This window comes from Asterias rubens, chromosome 6 (genome assembly GCF_902459465.1).
Source record: "Asterias rubens chromosome 6, eAstRub1.3, whole genome shotgun sequence".
NCBI classification, from domain to species: Eukaryota; Metazoa; Echinodermata; class Asteroidea; order Forcipulatida; family Asteriidae; genus Asterias; species Asterias rubens.
The window spans coordinates 3,234,096-3,257,633 of record NC_047067.1 but is presented as its reverse complement, the minus strand read 5'-3'; the positions used below and the strand labels follow the sequence as shown (position 1 = coordinate 3,257,633).

The 23,538-nt window shown below is 38.6% G+C and overlaps 2 protein-coding genes across 3 annotated transcripts in view; both read left to right on the top strand.

The window, feature by feature from the left end:
* Positions 1-8,613: 8,613 nt before the first annotated feature.
* Positions 8,614-14,754, top strand: LOC117291590. 2 transcript variants are annotated; one of them, XM_033773405.1, is made up of 6 exons: positions 8,614-9,155; positions 10,706-10,856; positions 11,748-11,908; positions 12,605-12,658; positions 13,087-13,190; positions 13,885-14,754. In XM_033773405.1, the coding sequence occupies exons 3-6, from the start codon at positions 11,842-11,844 to the stop codon at positions 13,993-13,995; spliced, it is 336 nt and encodes a 111-aa protein (XP_033629296.1). In that variant the 5' UTR covers positions 8,614-9,155; positions 10,706-10,856; positions 11,748-11,841; the 3' UTR covers positions 13,996-14,754. The 2 variants fall into 2 exon arrangements, with proteins under 2 accessions (XP_033629296.1, XP_033629297.1); XM_033773406.1 differs by lacking the exon at positions 10,706-10,856.
* A 3,215-nt stretch (positions 14,755-17,969) lies between these two features.
* The window catches only part of LOC117291252 (Krueppel-like factor 6), a 41,184-nt gene continuing 35,615 nt past the window's right edge, over positions 17,970-23,538 (top strand). Inside the window, exon 1 of the mRNA XM_033772875.1 lies at positions 17,970-18,326. Coding sequence (XP_033628766.1) covers positions 18,225-18,326 — 102 coding nt within the window. The 5' untranslated portion in view covers positions 17,970-18,224. The remainder of the gene's footprint in view (positions 18,327-23,538) is intronic.

Genomic DNA, 23,538 nt, shown 5'->3' with positions numbered 1-23,538 from the left:
GTTTTCATGCAAATCTCTCTTTGATGAGTTGTGATCGTTCTGAACAGAAAGTTGGAAAGTATTGTTAATCAAATTATTGAAAAAGAAGACACAAGGACAGATTAGTAGGAAAAAAACAATAGTGGAGGTCGGATAACGCAAGTTGACCTAAAAGTTAGAGAAAAGAGTTCCAGGGTGAAGTCTGCGAATGGTAAGAGAAGATCTAACCCGTTCTCTTGCAGAGTCCCACCCCTCGTACCACCCCTCTCCCCTAGATGTTCAGCGATCTTGTTGATGTTGTCCTTACTTGTATAGTATTTAAGGTGACTTCAAACTTGCTTGGCTTTTCTTGAGATGCATTTTGGTCGAAGCCAGTGATGCATTTTAGTTAGAAGACTAGTCTTACTGGAAATTTCATGGTTGATACTTTAAGTCGTCAGTTGTCATGTTTTTAGTTGTCATGATTTTTTAAATATTTTAAATCTCGTAGTACAGAACAAAATTACTGGTAATAGTAATTATTGCCAGTAATTTTGTTTGTAAACAATTTTTCATAAAAGATGAGTTACTTTTTAGGGAAGTAAATGCCCAAAATAACAAAACCATGATAAAAAACCGAAATAAAATTAAAATAAAATGTTGCACTTTCATTCTGCTGCTTTTTGAAACGATAATGTAGTCAAATATTCCATTCCATCATCACTCATTTGATGATTAATGTTCGATGTTGGAGTTTTAAATAAACAATTTAGATCAGCTAAATTGATATTTACATGTTTCTAATATCAGCATTTCATCACTTCTGAGTGACAAAGTTTTTATAGCAGCAAATCCTGAATACCATCTAGTGTTCAGACAACAGGTAAATAAAATATTTGTAACCCTTCCTCGTTTAGTTTAAAGTTCAAATACAAGGGAAAGGGGGGACGTAGAAAACACAATATTTTTAAAGCTGTAGTCGCGAAATGCAAATCGTGTGAATTAAAGCGTATAGGGCTTGTCGGAAATAACTTAGCGAAACCAAAAAACCTATTTGCGAGCGCTGCGAACAATTTGAAGGAGTACATCCTGAATAAGTACATCCTGAATAAGAAGAAAAAGAGAAGAATAAGAAAATAAGACTGACGAAAATGAGAAAAAAGATCATCCATGTGAAAAGACGTCATTGATGCCTACGTAGGTATGTATGAATGGTAAGACGGGTAGTGTTGGCCTAGATGTAAGAGTAACTACGTTTAAACAGGTTAACTGGCATTATGTAAGTATGAGGTCTGAATGCCGCTGCACCTGGTTTCGAGTCCAAGACTCCGACGAAGACCCTCTTTTTGCTGTTCCTGATGAGTGGTTGGAGGCCAGATAAGGTTGCCTGGTTGCAGCAAAGGTCAAGTATAAAAGGGAAAGTATCAGGTCCTAACAAAAACTGTCCAATAGCTCCTAACGAAATTTTCTCAACAGCTCCCAACGAAATTTCTTAACAGCTCCTAAAACTAAATTTTGTCAACAGCTCCTAACCAGATTTTCTCAACAGCTTCTTATCTAATTTCCCCAACAGCTCCCAACGAAATTTTGCCAAAAGCTCCTAACAGCTCATTACCAAGATTTCAAAACAGCTCCTAAGGAAGTTTTCTCAACAGCTCCTTACGAAATTTTCTAAACAGCTCCTAACGAAATTTTCCCAACAGCTCCTAAATATTTTATTTCCCAACGAGCTCCAAGGATTTTATCAACAGCACCTAACCAAATGTTCACAGCTCCTTATGAAAATGTCCAAACAGCTCCTAACAATATATTTTCTCAACAGCCTAACCATTTTTTTTCCAACAGTTCCTTGAGAAATTTTCTCAACAGCTCCTAAACATTTTATTTCCCAACAGCTCCAAGGATATTTTCCTAACAGCCTAACCAAATTTTCTCAACAGTTCCTAACGATATTTTCTCAACAGCTTTAGCGAAACTTTCTCAACATCTCCTAACGAAAATTTCTCAACAGGTCTTAACGAAATTTTCTCAACAGCTCCTAACGAAATTTTCTCAACAGCTCCTGAATAGATTTTCCCAACAGCCTATGCAAACTTTCTCAACAGCTCTTACCAAATTTTACCACCAGCTCCGAACAAAATGTTCCCAACTCCGAACAAAATGTTCCCAACAGCTCCTAATCATGACATTTTCTCAACAGCTCCTGAAAATGTACAAGCAGTTTGTGTGATGAACTCTTCACTTAGAGAAAGTAATTGATGCCTATCCAGCAGGGACTGGGGTCATGCCGAAGATTTGGTAAAGTATCGGGCTATATCAGTCACAAGTTACCACGATGGCCATGCAATGGTATCTACCAAAAGGGTCAGTAATGTAATCAATGAATTTTGAAGATCATAAACAAATCTGAACATCGATTTCATTGATATCCTTGGAAGGAGAAAATGAGAAACGAGACGTACATTAATCAAAACTGATTTGTATTCTCTCGAACCAAACTTTGAGAAGGAAAAAAAAACAACTAAAAGAAGCTGCAATTTTTGGGATTCTACAAGCAACGACCAGCCAATCAAAGATGAAAGGCCAGTACACCTGCTCCACAATTTATTATAGTTATTATGGTTGAAATACAAAAAAGTATTTCTTGAAACAACTAGAGGAAGTCGGCTCCTCTTGCAGTTTGTTGTTAACAGATTTAAACCCATCGTAGAGATAAATTTGTTCGTACCTAATAATATTTTCCTCAATTCAGCAGCTCGTAAAGAAGTGCCTAAAACTGGACCAGTTTGAATAAGTATCGTTGGAGGGTACAGTGAGTGGTGACTACAACTGGTCATGTTTGGATGAGCAGTGTTTGAGAATACAGGGAGTGGTGACTAAATCTGGACCAGTTTGAATGAGTATCAGTGACTGGTGACTACAACTGTAGCTGTTTGGATGAGCAGTGTTGGAGTAAAGAGACAACAACCGTTTGGTAAGTTTGAACAAGTAACAAGTCATTCAGAGACGTTTCTTTTAAGAGAAGATTTAAAAAGGAGGATTGTTTTTATATGAGCACATTTGGAGTATTGTCTAATTTACCAGAAAAGTCGTTCTCATCGATAAGTTTGCAATAAATACACAAACCAACCACTGGTGGAAGACTTCATCGAAAAAGCAGGTCATGGTTTCCGAACTTGTTAAAAAAACAAAAAAAAACATCATGATGTGTTGAGTTGTCTGCATGTTCGATTTGTTGAAGAACTTATTGGAGCTGGAACAGTATTTTCCTGCACGTGATGGCATTCAAAATCAACCGTTCCGCAGGACACTATAAAAGAGTTCATTATTTAATCTTTGACTTTTGTTTAACTTTCTACCACAGATCCGGATAATGACATTGGAGACATCCAATCTTGGATCTGGAACCAACACATTTTGGACTATGTACCACCATCTGAAGGAGGACTGTATCAAGTCTAGCAAGTTGACTCTCCCCCGAGTACATGTTCAACGTTGGAATGGCGTCGGTAATGGGCCAACCAACACTTCTGGACTGTGTGCCAACCAACACTTCTGCAGTGTGCCACCCGATGAGAAAGGACTGTGTTCAATTAGGCTACTATGCCAAGTCTAGCTAAATTGCCACTACAAGTTCAAATGACAAGGTGATATTGATGCTGCATTTTTAACAAACGCCGCGCTTTTGGGGCTGTCACCGACTGAAGAAATACTGTGTCAAGTTTAATAGTCAAATGGCTCCTCACTTTTTAAAGTGAAGTAACTGATGTACTGTGGAGCTAACTAATACTTATTTGGATCGTGAGCACCAGCTAAATGACTATGCCAAGTCTACCTACATGACTCTTCACAACAAGTTCATGTTCAAGAGACAGTGATACTGATGATGCATTTGTATTGACAACTTTTGGACTTTCAGCAACTGAAGAAGGACTGTGTCAAGTCTAGCCAGATGAGTCCACATGCAACTGAAACAAGCTGGATCATAACGTCGTCTTATCAAGGAACTACAGTACATCTAGAAGACCTTCTTAATATAATGCAGTATCCGAATATGGGGCTGAGGCTATGGTTTGGCTGTTCTTATGGGCCCATGTTTAACGCATGTTATCATGCAGCCGCAGCCACAACTTCAGATAAGTATTATAGTTGTTTACTCAATAGGCTAAGTTCTTGAGTCCAGCAATTGTGCAAGTTGCTCGGTACTCACTAGGGCACAATTTCACAGAGCTGCTGAAGCACAAAAATTGCTAAGCATAACAAAATTACGCTTACCAGAATATGTTTATCGACCAAACTACCATTCATATCATTATGTCGATTTGTATCCTGCTCGTTTCTGTTTTAATAGCAAAACATTGTTAAAGACCGGTCTTCTCACTTGGTGTATATCAACATATGCATAAAATACGTGTGAAAATTTAAGCTCGATTGGTCGTCGGAGTTGCGAGATAACTATGAAAGAAAAAAAACCTTGTCACACGAAGTTGTGTGCTTTTAGATGCTTGATTTCGAGACCTCAAATTCTAAACTTGAAGGTCTCGAAATCAAATTCACTACGTCACTTCAGTGGGAGCCGTTTCTTACAATGTTTTACACTGTCAACCTCTCCCCATTACTCGTTACCAAGTGAGGTTTTATGCTGATAATTATTTTGAGTAACACCAAAGTAGCTCTATGGTATTTGACCCAAGCAGTTGATTTGATCAAATTTGTTAGCCTTGCGTCATGTCAATCATTTTTTTCGGTTTATCATGGAATTTGAAACTCATAAACGTAAAGTACAGTACCTTTACAATTGCGATAATGGTAAACGTGGTTATTAATACAATTATTATTAACACCTCACACTCGGCACCATTTTTAAATCGGCGCAAATAATAACTAGCATTGTAAAATGCGTATAATGATTAAAAATATGTTTTAAAAAGTAGAATACAATGATCCACAAAAATGAGCCTCGAAATAGCGTGGTTTTCCTTGTACTTTGGGAACAAACACGGTCGGCCATGAAAATTTTGACTCCCATAAATGGCCGACCGTGTAATTAGTCGACGAGGTAAAAGGAAAACCACGCAATTTCGAGAGATACTTTTGTGGATTATTATACTTTTAAAATATCTTTCTAGTCAATGCATTTTATAACAAACGGTTACAAACGCTTTTCAAAGACCAACTCGACCGATCCAAGGTAACGTGTTCCTTTAAATATTTAATCTACTTGGACTCAAAAACAAATTGGTTAGGCCTATAATAGATCATAATTTTTTTTTTTTTTTTTATGAATGTTGTTTATCTGAAAAATGTATACTCACTGTACCAAAGCCCGAGCAAACACTCACTAGTGTTTTATATCAAATATTCATTATCGTACATGTAAATAGATCTTACCTTTATTAATACTCTGATTTTATTATGTGGCTTTCCAAACATTCGATGTTATTAATAACTTATAGTTTTTCCCATAGTTTGAACGTTTATAATTGCTTGTAGGTTTGTCTCTCTTTTAAATTTGTCTATTCAGTACTTATTTTGAAAGTGGAATACAATAACAAAAAAATTCCTTTGTAACATAACATGAAAACATCCTTGTTCAATGCATTTCCTAGGGGCTTCAAGCAATCGTTTGTGTGACACTGGATTAGCATGGGCAATTATCATGGGCTAGAGAAGGATGTTTCCCAAGAGGGCGCTATCACATGTAGTTTGTACATACACCGACCACTGTATTGGGTGAGCGGGGGGGGGGGGGGGGTGGGGGGGTTACAGGATCTCCTGCCACAGTGGATGTTATTGTTTGAAATGAATGTTTAGAGGATCTAGATATATAATGGAAATAAATAATGGTTCTCAAATAAATGTTGGTGTTGATGCGGCATGATCTGAAAGAGTTTAAAGGCCCGGTCACACAGGCCCCGATAACGAGAACGAAAACGAGAACGATAAAAATGCACGCTCGCGATTGGTTGAATTGCTCCACGCAGAATACGCCCACGCTCATTCAACCAATCGAGGGCGTGCATTTTTATCGTTATCGTTTTCGTTCTCGTTATCGGGGCCTGTGTGACCGGGCCTTAACTGGGGTTGAATGCTACGCACTTTCTAATAAATGCCCAAATCTTGCAACTCAATTATAGGTGTTCGCACGCGTGCATGTAATTAGCATAATAATTTTATGGGGAATTCTTCTAGCCCTTACCATGAAATAATATGCAAATTAGATTCACGCATGCGTCGGGGATAAAGAATACAAATTTTCGTTTTACCCTCATACATGTTAGCACTGTAAACTCAGTACTTCCCCAAGTTCCGTGAACAAAAAATATCACAGACATAATTACTCTGGTAGGATTCGAACCCACGATATTTGAAATTCTGGAGCAGATGTCTTCCCTACTAAACCAGTAAGATTGCCCGCGGTAGCTAGTTGTAGCTCTGCAGTATAGACGATGTGACCTCTGACGTTACACGAAAACCATAACATGATATGCGCGCATACCGCCAGGCAAAACCTTAGTGTTTTGGCAGACAGCTAGAAAGTGTATGCAATCTTACATGACTACGTGTCTTTTTGCCCGGCGAAACATGACGTATACAGTGTTTTTTCAGCAGAGGACGGTTTGAATGTAAACAAAGGTCACATCGTCTACACAGAGCTCATACACACCGGTGTAGGGGAGAAGCCAAAATAAACGGCATAGCGTTGTGCACTACGCACATGCGCGTATAATGCGTCACGCCAATGACAACATTTGTTGCCCACAGGGCGGAGTTCAATTTTGTTTGAATGCAAAACTTAATTACCAGTCATGTAACTTAGGAACTATTATAATAAGTAATTGCTGTACTGGTCATGATTTATCAGTTCGAACTTTGTACTACAACCACAGTTAGCTGCATTTCCCACGAAATCACCCTTTCCCGGAAACCAATTGCTTGTAGGTTTGTCTCTCTTTTAAATTTGTCTATTCAGTACTTATTTTGAAAGTGGAATACAATAACAAAAAAATTCCTTTGTAACATAACATGAAAACATCCTTGTTCAATGCATTTCCTAGGGGCTTCAAGCAATCGTTTGTGTGACACTGGATTAGCATGGGCAATTATCATGGGCTAGAGAAGGATGTTTCCCAAGAGGGCGCTATCACATGTAGTTTGTACATACACCGACCACTGTATTGGGTGAGCGGGGGGGGGGGGGGGGTGGGGGGTTACAGGATCTCCTGCCACAGTGGATGTTATTGTTTGAAATGAATGTTTAGAGGATCTAGATATATAATGGAAATAAATAATGGTTCTCAAATAAATGTTGGTGTTGATGCGGCATGATCTGAAAGAGTTTAAAGGCCCGGTCACACAGGCCCCGATAACGAGAACGAAAACGAGAACGATAAAAATGCACGCTCGCGATTGGTTGAATTGCTCCACGCAGAATACGCCCACGCTCATTCAACCAATCGAGGGCGTGCATTTTTATCGTTATCGTTTTCGTTCTCGTTATCGGGGCCTGTGTGACCGGGCCTTAACTGGGGTTGAATGCTACGCACTTTCTAATAAATGCCCAAATCTTGCAACTCAATTATAGGTGTTCGCACGCGTGCATGTAATTAGCATAATAATTTTATGGGGAATTCTTCTAGCCCTTACCATGAAATAATATGCAAATTAGATTCACGCATGCGTCGGGGATAAAGAATACAAATTTTCGTTTTACCCTCATACATGTTAGCACTGTAAACTCAGTACTTCCCCAAGTTCCGTGAACAAAAAATATCACAGACATAATTACTCTGGTAGGATTCGAACCCACGATATTTGAAATTCTGGAGCAGATGTCTTCCCTACTAAACCAGTAAGATTGCCCGCGGTAGCTAGTTGTAGCTCTGCAGTATAGACGATGTGACCTCTGACGTTACACGAAAACCATAACATGATATGCGCGCATACCGCCAGGCAAAACCTTAGTGTTTTGGCAGACAGCTAGAAAGTGTATGCAATCTTACATGACTACGTGTCTTTTTGCCCGGCGAAACATGACGTATACAGTGTTTTTTCAGCAGAGGACGGTTTGAATGTAAACAAAGGTCACATCGTCTACACAGAGCTCATACACACCGGTGTAGGGGAGAAGCCAAAATAAACGGCATAGCGTTGTGCACTACGCACATGCGCGTATAATGCGTCACGCCAATGACAACATTTGTTGCCCACAGGGCGGAGTTCAATTTTGTTTGAATGCAAAACTTAATTACCAGTCATGTAACTTAGGAACTATTATAATAAGTAATTGCTGTACTGGTCATGATTTATCAGTTCGAACTTTGTACTACAACCACAGTTAGCTGCATTTCCCACGAAATCACCCTTTCCCGGAAACCAACGTCACGTTCACGGTTCCACCAAAGTTCGGTCCTCGTCTGTTCCTGGTTCCGGTGTTGCAGGAGATTCTGCCCCCCCCCCCCCCCCCCCGGAGATCCTGCTTCATATAGCGAACTGTGTTCAAACTTCTTCTGGATCTTTATTATGCATCATCCCCCTTCGGTGAATGTAACTTCACGTGGTGGATAGATTTCCATATGACACCGGCACCCAATAGCCTATTTCCTTACTGAAAACTACCAGTCACGTTCAAGTTTGTTGAATGTGTTTGCACGAGTACTATACAAGCGCTTGTTCAAAACGGTGTTTGAAATTATAGCGCCATTTTTTGTTGATTAAACTGATGGCAATGTTTTGCTCAACTAATGCCAATGTTTGACTCAACTGATGCAGACATAACTGTGCTCTCCGACTTGAAACCAAGTCTATAAATCTGAAATACAAACTTTGCGATCGAAACAAGTTGGGCAAACATCCAGAGGAACTTTGACCCTAGTCACGTGGACACGGATCGTAATAGTTTTATAGATACCGTATTGAGCAATGACATCTGTACGTAGCAGTATCACAGTGCTCGTCCAAACTATCAGTTGGTTTTAAATCAAACCGGAAGGATTCGACGACACTGTTCATATCAATTCTGTATACAACCATTCGGCTCGAAACTTACGCAACTTCTGGCGTCCAGCCCTCTTTTCGAGTATAAGTATTTTGTTTACGGAGAGGACGAAGCGAAGATGCCATGCAGTTTTCGTATGTGTCTCCTGCATCATGACAAGCTGACTGTCAGTGTTGACATAATTCACTCGCTGTAAGCTGTAAGTATGTTTAACTTGTTTGCAACATTCTATTGAACACAAAAGTAAATACTACGATAAGTATAGGACTATTATTAAAGGCAGTGGACACTATTGGTAAATTATTACTTAAAATAATTATTAGCATAAAACCTTTCTTGGTGACGAGTAATGGGGAGAGGTTGATGGTATAATATACATTGTGAGAAACGGCTCCCTCTGAAGTGCCATAGTTTTCGAGGAAGAAGTAATTTTCCACGAATTTGATTTCGAGACCTAAGATTTAGAACTTGAGGTCTCGAAATCAACCATCTAAACGCACACAACTTCGTGTGACAAGGGTGTTTTTTCTTTCATTATTATCTCGCAAGTTCGATGACCGATTGAGCTCAAATTTTCACAGGTTTGTTATTTTATGCATATGTTGAGATACACCAACTGTGAAGGCTATAGTCTTTGACAATTACCAATAGTGTCCACTGCCTTTAAACACAGCTGTGGAAAGGACCCACATGTTCTATGGTTGACCAAGCCTAGAACTAAGTCCATATTGATGAACGGCTGTTACATTAATTCGCATAGTATTGTTCAATTCAATGGATTTTCCATACAGAGACTTGCAACAAACTCAGTAAAGGCCACACTTTCATTCATCCAATATTGAAATTGACTTCAGTCATGTTCCCTTATCTATTCTGTTTCAGTTATTCATTATAACAAACAGATTTTTCGCCCTGCAACGAAAGTTAAAAATCTAACTTTTGGTTTGTATTTTTGTGTTTAAAAGTAAGAGTGTGTATGACAATTGTTTCACCATAAATTCAGCAGTGAACATCCGCAACTCACTATAAGTGTTTGATTAAAATTCTGACATCGACATTACACTCGTTGGCCCTTTTCCATATCACGGCTTCGGCTTGAGGCTCCGTTCTCTTGTCTGAAGCCCTGAGCTTGTATACGCAAACCACGCGCAATATTGTCAAATCAACCGGCGGGTCCAAGCATAGCCTGAGCCGAATTCAAAGCCGAAGCCGTCGTTTCGAAAAGGGCCATAGAGTCTTTAGCCTGAACGTCTGACGCCATTCTTCGAGGCTCGTGAAAATAAAGACAGGGCCCAGTCTATAGAGTATTCTGTCTACAAGCCGCCACAAGAGGGAGCTATACATTAGGCCTATACTATACTCTCGACAAGTTCCCACATAGACACCTATTGCAGTCTACAGGTCAACCACGTTGTCTGATGTATACGTGCTATTGAGCCGGAAGTCAATCGACAATGGAACTTGTGCAAACTTTGACCATAGATTCCTTGTTTTATGATTTGACATTGTACTTTCAGTAGACAAAAGCAACGATCACAGAATTGAAACTATCAGCTATTTTTTTCTCCATGTTATAACAAACTAATTATGCTTGGTATTTGGGGGACAGATAGAGGGTAACAAACTATTCATTATGGGGCGGATGATGACGAGGCGTAGGTTGCTTTTTGATAGGGGCTAGACCATGTCTCACTTCCTGAACTTTGTATGCCAGAGTATGAACTTTAAATTGGATTCTTTGAGACACAGGGAGCCAGTGTAAGGAGCGCAGAACAGGAGTGATGTGATCTGATTTCTTTGCATGCAAGAAATTAGACGAGCTGCTGAGTTCTGTATTTTGTGGAAGGGGAGCAATGTGTGATTGGGGGAGGTTGATGTAGAGACTGTTAAAGTAATCGAGGTGAGATGTTTAGTAAAAGCATGAACACGTCGTCCCGTGGTATTTTCGGGTCCAAGTATAGCGATTAGGTTTAACGCGGCATGGAGGTGGTTTGTCACTGTTGGTAATTACTCAAAAATAAATTAGCATAAAAACTTACTTGGTAACAAGTATAATAGAGAGCTGTTGATAATATAAAACATTGTGAGAAACGGCTCCCTCTGAAGTAACGTAGTTTTCGAGAAAGAAGTAATTTCCCAGGAATTTGGTTTCGAGACCTCAGAGTTAGAATTTGAGGTCTCGAAATCAAGCATCTGAAAGCACACAACTTCGTGTTACAGTTGGTGTTTTTTCGACGACCAATTGAGCTCAAATTTTCATTAGTTTGTTATTTTATGCATTTGTATTATGTTGAGATACACCAAGTGAGACGACTGATCTTTGACATTTACCACTAGTGTCCAATTTCTTTACGTTGCGATTCATGTTATTTATTTTTAAATTAACCAATGACACGAGTTCCACGACGGAAAAAATACATTATTTGTATACACACTTGCAGCACAGTAACGGTCCTCAATGGGAAGATTTATTTTGCCACTTCAAGTCGAACAGATGACAAATGCTCATGACCCGACAAATCATTACCTTAATTAAAATAACCCCACTGTGAACATGCACAAAATCCATCAACAAGTAGCCCACATTCGCTGTTACTTTCAGCCATTGGCGACATATTGGTCATTATTTTATGTAAACAACAGAAAGAAAGAAAGAAAAACCTAAACAAACCAGTAAAACGATATAGTTGATTTTTTTTTTTAAATAATAATAATAATAATAATAATAATAATAATAAGTGGGGCTTCATTAATCTGACGTTTTAAATAAGTTACTCCTTTTTGTTAACAGTCTACGTCACTACGGCAGTTTTTATGTAGAATATTAATGGGCAGATACTGAACTGGTTCCCGGCTCATCATACGGGATTCCATAACAACGAGTCATGGGTAACCGTTGCTGCAATTCGACGAGCGACGAGGAAGGTGACATCGAACAGCAGGCCAACCATGGTAATGTCATAGACTATTGTGACGTCACATGTTAAAAAAAAAGAAATGACCGAGAGACGAGGAAAAGCTAATACAAAGGCTAAACTAAACCAGTTGCACTAAGCGTTATGTTTAAGCCGTCCGCATATAATGCAAAGTATCTGATAGGCCTACACCATTAAAAAAAAAAAAAAAAAAAAACCAAAAACATATAACTGGCTGCAACTAAGCTTGGTACATTAAAACAAAAGGCCCTTGAATCTCTACCGCCCCCATTGAAATCACGGCCCCTTTGTTATTTCGAGAAAACCGTCCCATGTCTCCCTTAACAATGTTACAAAACAAAACCTCGAGGGTTCCAGGGGGGGGGGTGGGTACAGACGTAAAATACAGAGAAACAAATTAAAGGCAGTGTACACTATTGGTAGTTACTCAAAATAATTATTAGCATAAAACCTTTCTTGGTGACGAGTAATGGGGAGAGATTGATGGTATAAAACATTGTGAGTAACGGCTCCCTCTGAAGTGCCATAGTTTTTGAGGAAGAAGTAATTTTCCACGAATTCGATTTCGAGACCTCAGATGTTTTCTTACAAGTTGCTAAATAAAATGAACTTGTATAACATAACCAAACACATGTCAGGAGATTTGGCTGATAATATATTGATGACGACCTTATAATAATGTTTCTGTTTTGTTTCGTTTATTCTGTGTTAGAACAGCAGCGTGGACCAATCAAATCCGAACAAGCACGCAGTAATTATCTCAGAGGTATTGTGTCTTTAGTTTCCTCATAAAGTTGAAATGATTTTGGGGGTTGAACAAAGAATTGACTAGAGTGGGATTCGAACCAACGACCTCCGAATTAACGTGCCGGCGCTGTGGTTTATATTGATATCTAAAACAAAATGTCGCATCCCCTTAAGGTGATCCCCTGGCTGCTGCTTCCCAGGTTGTATCGTAATTTGCGTGTGATCCCTGGCTACACGGACGGCAGTTAACGGTTGTATGGCTTCTGACTGGCACACCCGAACATCCGTTAATCCGGAGGTCGTTGGTTCGAATCCCACTCTAGTCAATTCTTTGTTCAACCCCAAAAGTTATATTTTATGATTAATTATGTACGTAAGTCGCTTGGCATTGCCACGTGATATTGTTTGAAATCACAACTTATGTCAATAATTATTGTAACTCATCAGAAAAACTTAAGGATAGGGAGGGTGAGCGGAAACCGTTACTGTCTACGACCAACAAAAGAGTCATTCAGCCAAACAGAGTAGATGGGATTGTGGATCCTCGGCAGGTAAACATTAATGATTATAACATCCCTTTTAAATATTCATTGGTTTAGAGTGCGTCACGTGATATGTCTTAGTTTTACTAGACGGCGGCCGTGTCATAGTACATCGTTTGCCGCGTGATAGTACATCGTTTTGATAGTCCGACGACTATCACACGGCGTGCAGTACCCAGACGTCTTTTTACCCACCTCGAACCCAATCGGTCGTGCATCTGTGTATCTGAAACGCGCGTACGAACGTACGAAAATGATAATAGTATGTTGGGGGTGTAATAAAACAAATATTTACTGCTTTAACTCCTGGTTAAACCACTACTCCCCCTCGGTGATCCCCCGGACCGTTCCATTTTCTCTCGGCTGCGCCTCGGGAAAATAGCCTACTGTAGTCAGCAAAACCGTTGCAGATTGGAAGACGTGGAACCCTAAGAAATATAACCATGCACGAGCCCTTATCCAACCCTCGCTTTAACTTTTTCACGAGCTTCTCTATGTTATAGAATTTTCGAATTTAATGTAAACATCTATTCGGTTGATGATAACACTGTATTTTGATATTATATTTTGTTGTTACATTGGATGCTCATGCAAACCGGGAGTATTTTCATTGAATGCGATTATGATTAAATGCATCACTTATGTTAACCATACATGCACATACTATTTTATTTGTTAATGTGATATTTTAATAATCTTATAGGCAGCCCATCTGAGAGGAGAAAAGTTACGTGAAGCAGAACAAGCGACCGAAGATATGAACAAAGCTGCAGGAAATTGGGCAAAGGCAGCCGCCATGTTGAAGACGTTATGACGTCACTAACGTTGACCAATTGGGGGCGTCCTTGCTTGGACCTGAAACTTTTGCTTGTTGGCGTATGTTTTTGTGTGCGTATTTTTACACCATAATGCAAGTGTTGCTTGTAGGCATACAGGACGTCAAATCCCAATGCGGATTTACAATATATAAACAATTCTCCATCTATGAGATTGGCAGGGTTCTTCGGGATGGGTCATATGCATTGATGTCGAAACATGGAAACGCCCAGCTGTGAACGCGCATCGCACAAAGGATGAGCCAATGGGCAATGGACAACTTTCTTTTAACCTTAGCCCATGACACCCTACTGAATGACATTATGAGCAAAATGCCAACTTCGAACTCTGGCGGGAGAATTTCAATATGACTGATGATTCAAACTTTTGCATGCACTATGTCTCCTTCTCGCACTGCGGTTGAACTAGTCATAGGGAAATGACTGAAGTTGGACTTGGACACGGTCTTGCTATGTTTAAAATTCGAAATTTGATTTCTCTTTTTGGCGTAGAGAGGGTACTCCACAGATGTTTTCAAACTTTCAAAACCGCATGCATTAAGTGTTTCCTCAGGATCATGACCTGACGAGGATTTCGCTCCGTATAGGAGCATAATTATTTTTAGGATCAGCTGATTGATAAAGCACGGGCTTTTCACTGCTCAAACTAAACCTTCTATTGTGAAGAAAATACGTTTTTGATATGAAAAACTAAGGGGATTTGCTAAAAAATAACACTTATAAACGATTTCTCAACACTTAAAGACACTAGACACTATTGGTAATTATCAAAGAGTACTCCTCACAGTTGGCGTATCTCAAAATATGCATGACAAAGCTTTGAAAATTTGAGCTCAATCGGTCTTCGAAGTTGCGAGATAATAATGAAAGACAAAAACACCCCTGTCACACGAAGTTGTGTGCTTTCAGATGCTTGATTTCGAGACCGCAACATTTTTAATCTGAGGTCTCAAAATCAAATTCGTGGAAAATTACTTCTCTCTCGAAAACTACGTCACTTCAAAGGGAGCTGTTTCTCACAATGTTGTATAATATCAACCTCTCCCCATTACTTGTAATCAAGTAAGGTTTTATGATAATAATTATGTTGAGTAATTACCAATAGTGTCCACGCATGCCTTTAAATTTCGAGGTCATGTATTATAATTATTTTTGGGTGTTGTGAAAACAAACGGTCAATAATAAATGTATAAGCCATTATTTATGTAAAAAGACTCACTTGTTTCAGGGAATAATGTTCTCAAAATGGGAAAATTCACCTTTATTAAAATAATGATTATCCAAAAACTTATACAGTATACTTCAAGAAGAAATATAAACAGTATTATAATATTTCCGCAAAATTTTCTTTTGGATGTCACTGGCAGAATTGTATTATTTTTTTCGTGCGGTTGGGTTGTATGTAGGTGTCCCAGGGAATTCTGTTCGCCGGAGACTTGGTCCCCCCCCCCCCCCCCCCTTGGGAATTTAACATGGGCTGGAGAAAGAGGATTCAACAGAGGGCGATATCAGAGAAAATATTTTACACAGTAATGACAATTATTGGGGGACAGGTTCTCCGGGGAACAGAATCTCCTGCCACTATTATCGGTACAATGTCTGTGGCCGCGACAAGCTGTTCGAATAAAATAGCGCCCTCTCTCATGAATAGAGGGCGCTGTCAAGAATGATTATGCCTACAAGGACGAACTTACTTTTTAAAGTTTTAATTAATGTGTTCTGGAATCTGTAGAACCTAAACGATTCCAAACTTTCCATGAATTCAATCTTATAATAATTATGATCACTTTCCGTTCATGGTATCTTATTGTTGAGAGTAAAAATCGTGCGCTGAATAAAAAATTGTATAATTTATAGGCTAAAAATACATTGATGTTTATTATTATTGCTATTATTATTATTATTATAATATAACACTTCGAGGAAGAGTTCCAATGGAATCTTTTGGCCACTATCAAAAGTCTTCTAAAGTTAGATCGGGATTATGCATGCTATGAAATAATGCATACAAAACTAAATTCTTGAAAGAAAATAAATAAATAGATTAACAAAATAACCCAAAACCCACTGACGATAAACTTGTTTATATACCTACAAAAAGTTAATAATAAAACGTGATGTTTCCAAGCTTTACCCAAGGTATTTTTCTTGATCTTGGGTATTAACCTTTTTACAAATACTTAAGAGAGTAACAATCCTTTATAACTTGTTAAAATTTGGGCAAGCTACCACACGCCCGTACTACTTTATACATTGTGCAGTGAAAGTTTATGAATATGCATGAGGGGAGTGATGACGACAGCCTTGCTAAGTTTGTTTTCTGTACCACACCTAAAACGCAAGCTTTTGCGTAGAATACTGGAAACAAGTGGGCCATTTTATCGTCAAAAGTGTCTCGAGAGATAAGGTTTGATGGGGGTGGAGATGGAGGGAACATGGTGACAAAATATGGTGACAGACACCGTCAGAGGGTAAGTGTTGTGTTATTTATTTATGAGTCACAGGGTGTTGTGCACGGTGTAGGGTTTTACAGGTAAACAAAGAACACACGTGTGTTTTTGCTGCTGGTGATAAATAATTTGTGGAGCATCTGAATTTTAGAGACTAATGTTAAGGATGTAAAAGTTTATGTTCAAATTACCCACCGTTAGCTCAAAGTCACATACTATTTTTCCAGACATGTTGTCTTGTATTTTGTTAATGTTCGGTTTTTATTTCTGGGAACACACATTAACTGAAATGCGACTTTTATTGCAATGTTTTAACAATGTTTTGCTATAAATGGTTTTATGAGAAAGATAGTTACTCGGCAAAGTTAGTTTCAAAAGTTATTTTCGAACTGAAAAACGTAGGCCTTATTTGGTAATGAAACTAGAAAAGAGAAACATAATCACTTCCCGGACTCCTTTATCCTTTACTTTTGTGTATAGGGGCCTAAAGCTTAACAAATTATAATTATAATGCAAAAAACACAATATTTTGTTTAATACAAGCTAAAGAGACCAACATCGGAAAGAACAAGAAACTAGAAGATAGGGAAGGAAAAAAATATAGAGTTTATATAATAAATAATAAATAAGTAATTAAACACATAAAACACAAACAAGTAAATAAACAAATAGGGGGTAAAAACGGGGAAACAGATTTTGTAGCTTTACATTACCGTTGGAGTCCGCATAACAGAATATAGGCTATTGTAACAGATACAACCAAATACCATGGTTAGTAGATATCATGGAGGAAGCGGAAAGTCTTTTTCTATAAACTTCCTCTATGGTTAATAGATAGTGTGCGAACAAGCAGGATGTCTTGCTCTCATTTTGGACCCCCCCCCCCATTTATTCCAACAATCTTTTTTTAATGAAACAAAGGTAAATTGATCTATCTCACACGTTAGTTAATTTTACTCTAATGTTCTCCCCCCGCTGTCTCGAAATCTCGAACTTTTTTGTAAGTATTGTAATTTTTACTGTAATTTTGGCCGTTGGCCACGAATGCAAAAAGAAATAAATTATCTATCTATCTATCTATCTATCTATCTAACCCTTTTTGAGCCAAATTTGCAATTTTCTGGCTGCAGAACTGTTTTTAAAAGAAACATAACAGGGATCCTGTTTTAGGAGGAAACATTACACCATGTTCTCACTGCGGCGGCTTGTCATTGAATGAACGCCACTACGGCCCAGTCACCACTTAGCTTTTATACTGATCCATAAATAACTTACATATCATTATACCGTAAAAGGAATTTCTCCCTGGAGCACACAACCAATCACTGCCCATGTCACATACTGAGTCCCTGTGTTTATGTATCAAGTGTGATGATTGGTGGTCACGCTTGGCGGCACTTGCGGTGACCTTCAGTGCATGCTGATTGGATATCCCTACAGCGGTCTCATTATCATACATGAATATGCATAATTTATCACTGAGAGGGTGACAGCCAAATATCTCCCTTGCATCTCTCTCGCTCGGTTCTCGTGTGTTTTGGTAGCGGCGTGTGTGTGCTGTTTTGTATGGACGCTTAGCTGGTTGACGATTTCGAAAAGGGGGCAGGACAGGTTTCGGTGATTTTTGTGGACCTCCAAAAAACAACCCAAGCCGATCATCTAGCCGTGCTGCTTGTACCACACAAACTGCGACTTCTCGTGAATGTCTCCACTTGTCACTTTCTCTGTTGGACCTTGATTTCCAGACCAGGAAAATCATGGACGTTTTCCCGAGCGGAGACATTTTCCAGGAGTTGAAGGTATTGCACGAGACGGGATGCTATTCAGCATTGCCATCGCTAGAGGAACATTGGCATCAGGTAAGCTCACCCCCTCCCCCTTCAAAAAGAAAAGAGACAGATTAAAAAAAAAACACTGGTGAGGATAGATGAGTAATATGTGAGATTAACACCTTTTAGTGCATTCATAATCTAGCAGTAACAACTGGAAGAATAATGGCGATTAAAACAATATTGTACATACAGTACACGGTGTAATGACAGTACCAGTGTCATGTGATCGTATCAATACCGGAAATGTTGCTTGCATTGCATTGAACATGCATCATGTGCATTGGTGGCCTACATTACAATGTTGTGTATTGTACATGAGATTATGTACACAAACATTGTACTGTCACAATGTGCACTCTCCATTCCAATCTATTTTGGTCTCTGTAAATTATTATTACCCTTGCTTGGTCAAGCTAAACAATTATTATTATACAATTAAAAATGTTGATTTTTTTTATGAAACATGATCATGACATTCATGATGAAGTTGAACATTATTAAAAGTTAAAATAAATAAATAGTACTCATTTGTAAATCACGTACAATCATGATATCGAATGCTTACAATTACATTGTGACGATTTATTATCTTGAATACGAAACTTAGTTTAAAACAGTATTTTCAAATAATTTGTTTGCATCAGTTTCTGTCTTGAATAATAAATACATTTGTAGGATAAGTTGGAAATAGTACCCTCTTTGACCATAGGCTACATGAGTTGCCAACTTAAAGTACATTGGGTCCCATTGGGCATTGGGTTGTTTTCATTAAAATCCTTGCGGCAAGAGGAAACAACTTGACATTTTGAAGCCGACATTGTGTGTTTTTATTTTCATCTTCAAAAAGAATACTATCCTTCTTTTTTTTTAGTAAATTAAAACATGACTACATTTCAATATATTTTCTTACATAATTCTAATATTTGTTGCGCTTTGGTCTTTTTTTTGCAAAAATGAACTGGATACTGTAAATTATCTTGATTGCCATCTCATAAACATTCATGACAATGCCAAATATTGATATGGAATAAGTTCATTTGTCACTTTAAGATTTGTAAGACCCCGAACAGTCACTGCGCATGGTCAGTGCATTTTGCTCTTATGGTCAGTTGCTGTTCCGGCTTGATTTCGTCTTGGGTCTAACTAAAGAAAGAAAAAAAACTGAGCCACCATGTACACATGTGGTAGGGTGTAGTTATATTCTGCAGATCAAAGTCCTTTTTGAGGAAATAAACAAACCATAACAATTGATATGCTAATGAGCGTCACTTGCTAGTAGACATTTTATTAATACTAGTGATAGTCCTTCACAATCTTGTTTGTTTTGGCTAGTGGACTGTTATGTTCCAACCTGTACGAAATATGAAATGGCGCCCCCCCTCCCCTCTGCCATACTGAACACACATGGTTTGTTTTGATGTCACCGAGGTCCTCATATTTGTCTCCTCTATTTCGATACCATCTGAGGATGTTGTTGTCAATTTGGGCTTCGCAACAAGTGCGTCGCCAATTACACAGGAGAGGGCAATTGTACTCAAAAGCAGCCAACTAAATAAAACATGATATTATGGCTGACATTAATGTGTTACAAAACATGTAGCAGCCTCAGACAGTTATCTTAATGCGCTAAATGTAGCTTGACCTTACTGCTTTATCTGCATGCAAACCAAGAAAATCGCAAACGTTAACAACTGGGTCAACCCGCGTTGGACACGGCTCGATGACCAGAAACTTGCGATCTTTTCCCCCATGATACACTGTGAAATCTTCCTGAGCAAACAAAAGGCATAGGCCCTACTGCATTGGGATTTCTCAGAGCATAGCAACATTGTATGCCTGTTGGGTGTATTGATGATCGCAATGTACCCTACCATTTTCAGCTTTAATTGGTTTCCAAGCTTGACAAACTTCTCGCCTAGGTTTCCGTTATGACGTGGATTTAAGAACACTCAGATATTTCAATCAATGAAATTAATTAAGGATTAGAGTCTAAATTGATGCCGGATTATAGAGTCTTTAAGCTCTGAATGTGTCTAATCTAGGCAGAAGCAGGAATGTCTTGTTATGACCAACACAGACATTTTGCACAGATTGACTCTTGAATCGGATTTATTGAATTTTACAGAAAGCACCATACAACATTTTTTTAACATACTGTTTTAGGGTTTCGAGACTGCCAACTACTTGCACTACTACAGTTGAAACCTACACACATTTAATGCTTTCTAAGAGTGTTTGTTATTATTTAGGAAGTAGTAGAACAGTCTTTTTTCTCTTTTTTTTCTTTTTCTTCTTTATACCAAAAGTGACCCTTGGATCCTGTTGTATAAATCATCATTGAAGTCATGAATTGCTATAGCGACCAACCACTGGCCATTCATACCCAGTTTGCTTATTAACCTGATGATGAGTGTTGATACAGCATCCATGGTCGAACCTAGAGAGCTTGCATGTTTGCTCTTACTTAGTTTAGTTTTTTTTTCTCTTGTTGTAAACAATTTTTTTGTGTGAGATTATTTTGTCTAGCTAGTTTATACTCTTGAAAATCTCTATAGAATGGCAATTATGGAATTCATAAAATAAACTGAAGGTTGGTATGTTCATAAAGTGACCATGACAAGTCGTGTTGACCTTGCATGGTTCCAGTGTGTTGAACATCCGTTTTTTATGGAATTGTCACTGGGTCATAACTGCTACAATAGATAATGCAGGATCTGACCAGAGTGTGAAAAGCTGAAATGGTATTTAGTGATAGATGAAAATGACAAGCCTTGCAGTTACATCCTTGCACAGAAGCATCAAGGTCGTGTGGGTTACATCCTTCCTGTCAGCTTGGCTTTGACTTGATAAAACCATGGAGGACCTCCATGATAAAACCATACAACATTTATAACCTTCACAATTTTTTGTGCATAATTTGGGTTTAGTCGGTTTGACATATTGTGCGAGAACACAGACACGTTCCAGGCAGAAAAAAACAAGAAAAAAAACAAGAGCCAAACAAAAGTGAAATAAGACTAGGTCCCCATAGAAAGTATCTGGCATTGAACTAATGCAGTGGATCGGTATACTTTTTTTCATGTGCAATTCTAGATAGATCCTAAATCAGATTTTGGATTGTACAGTTTTGAACGTGCTCAATGGAGCACAACTAGGCCCTACAACTAGAAACTTAAAAACAAGTTATTGTGAAGAACACAAAATTTATTGTATTTTTCCACACGCAGGGACGCGAACTTGTACAGAATACTTTGTGCCTTGCATGAAACAGAAAGTGATTTTTTTTTCTTGGAAGCACGCAAGAACAAGTTATCCCAGTGGAAGAGCTTAGTCAAGTGGAAATTTTATCTGAATCCCTCAACACTAGTCAAAGCTGTAGGGCCACCCTAAGATGTTTTTATATTGATGTGATGCATCCCATATGTACAACACTAAAACATTCATTGTTTATTTTCAATACCATTTGGAATGATGTAATTACTGCTGGGATATTAATCTGGAGATGCTTGGTACAAATTTCTCCATGGTACAGCCAACAATGTAGGCAATGTACATGTAGTCTTCAATCTTGTTCACAGTATAAACAGTAGACCATGCAACCTTTGTTCACAAAATGAGTGACCTTGTACAGTCTAGGGCCTTACTGACACTGACAGGCAGGATACTACTCTGACCATATGGGAAGTTTGACATTTTCTAATGATTTCCAATTCAAATTGAAGGGTTTTAAATTGACAGCTGAAGAATTGTTGACATCTGCCTAGCCCGTCTCATTTGAAAAGTTGAACAGTTCTTACAAGAACCAACTTCACACTTTCAGGTTTGTCCTGAATCTACTTTGATTCTACCAGTACCATTATAAAATAAGGATTGTAACACAGAGGCCTGCCGCCTGACTTAAAGTCCCAAAGGCCCAATTTCATAGCGCTGCTTAGCGGCCGATTTTGTGCTTACTGTGCAATTTCTATTTCATAGCGCTGCTAACCGTAAGCACACGAAAAGGCATGCTAACCTTCCGGTGCCTACCGCACACAAATAAATGACGTCACAATGCAAATCGACGGTAAACACACAATATGGCCACCCAATTTTTCTGCTAACCTGTGAAATACGCTAAGGCTTAAGCAAATTTTTCTGCTACAGTAAGCACGCAAATTTGCGCTATGAAATTGAACCCTGGTCATTGGCTTGGTGCCCTTGCAATGCTCTAGAAGAATTTTACAATTTCCTCATAGGGTGCCCTTTACCAAGGAGAAATTGCCTTGGTGCCCTTACCCTTTCCAAAACCTAGCCTTCAGGCAAAAAAAAAACACCTAGGTGGTGATGCAGTTGCAGTTCATCCATCACCATTCTGTGCTGAGGTCACTGAAACTCTACCCCCAGTTAGTTTATGTAACGCTTTCGGTTTTCCTGTCACCTACTGGGCTTCCAATTTTCATTTTAAATCAACACTGTTGGTGAAATGTTCTGTTGTGAGTTCAAAAATCAAGCAAAATTTAATTAGGGTCAAGGGAGGAGGAGGAAACTGAATTAATTTATTATCAAATAAATGGTTTCCGTAAAAAAAAAGAGAGCAAAAAGTGGCTAAGCTGCATGGGGATGTTCAGTGTGGGAGAGATTTTTTTTTTTTCATTGGAAAATAATATCTTTTCAGTGTGGGAGAGGATTTTTGTTTTGGAAAGAAAAGAATGTTGAGTTTTATGAAATTATCATTAAAACTGGTTTAACGTGATGGTTTGCACAAACGTATGCATACTTGTTCATCCCGGTCCTCTATTAAATTTGTTATTGACAAAAGTCCAAACCATGTACAGTTGCAATCATTTACCAAGCTTCTCCATACTATTTACTTTATGACATGTGCATGCGTGGGCTTTAAACCTGTTTGTAATTTTTTTTCTTCTACCTTTCCATGGCAAGCCATAGTCACATGTCCACTTGTTATTCTTAAACTAATACAACCTGCCCTGGGAATTTACACACAAGGTCCCAGACTACATTGACTGAGCGCTGCCACACTGGAGAGCGTAGTAGCTGGCCGACCAATCACGATCAACCAGCCGTGAAGCCCTGGCAATTCACATCCCACGTGAAAGATTTGTGCCCTTATAAGGGCCTGCAATAAATAGGCAAATATTTGACCCGCAGTATCTATAGCAACGGGGTCAGACCTGATTAGCATTTGTAGATCTTCCCTGGCAGATTATTAATGCGTTGGTGTGTTGACAGACTGGAGAAA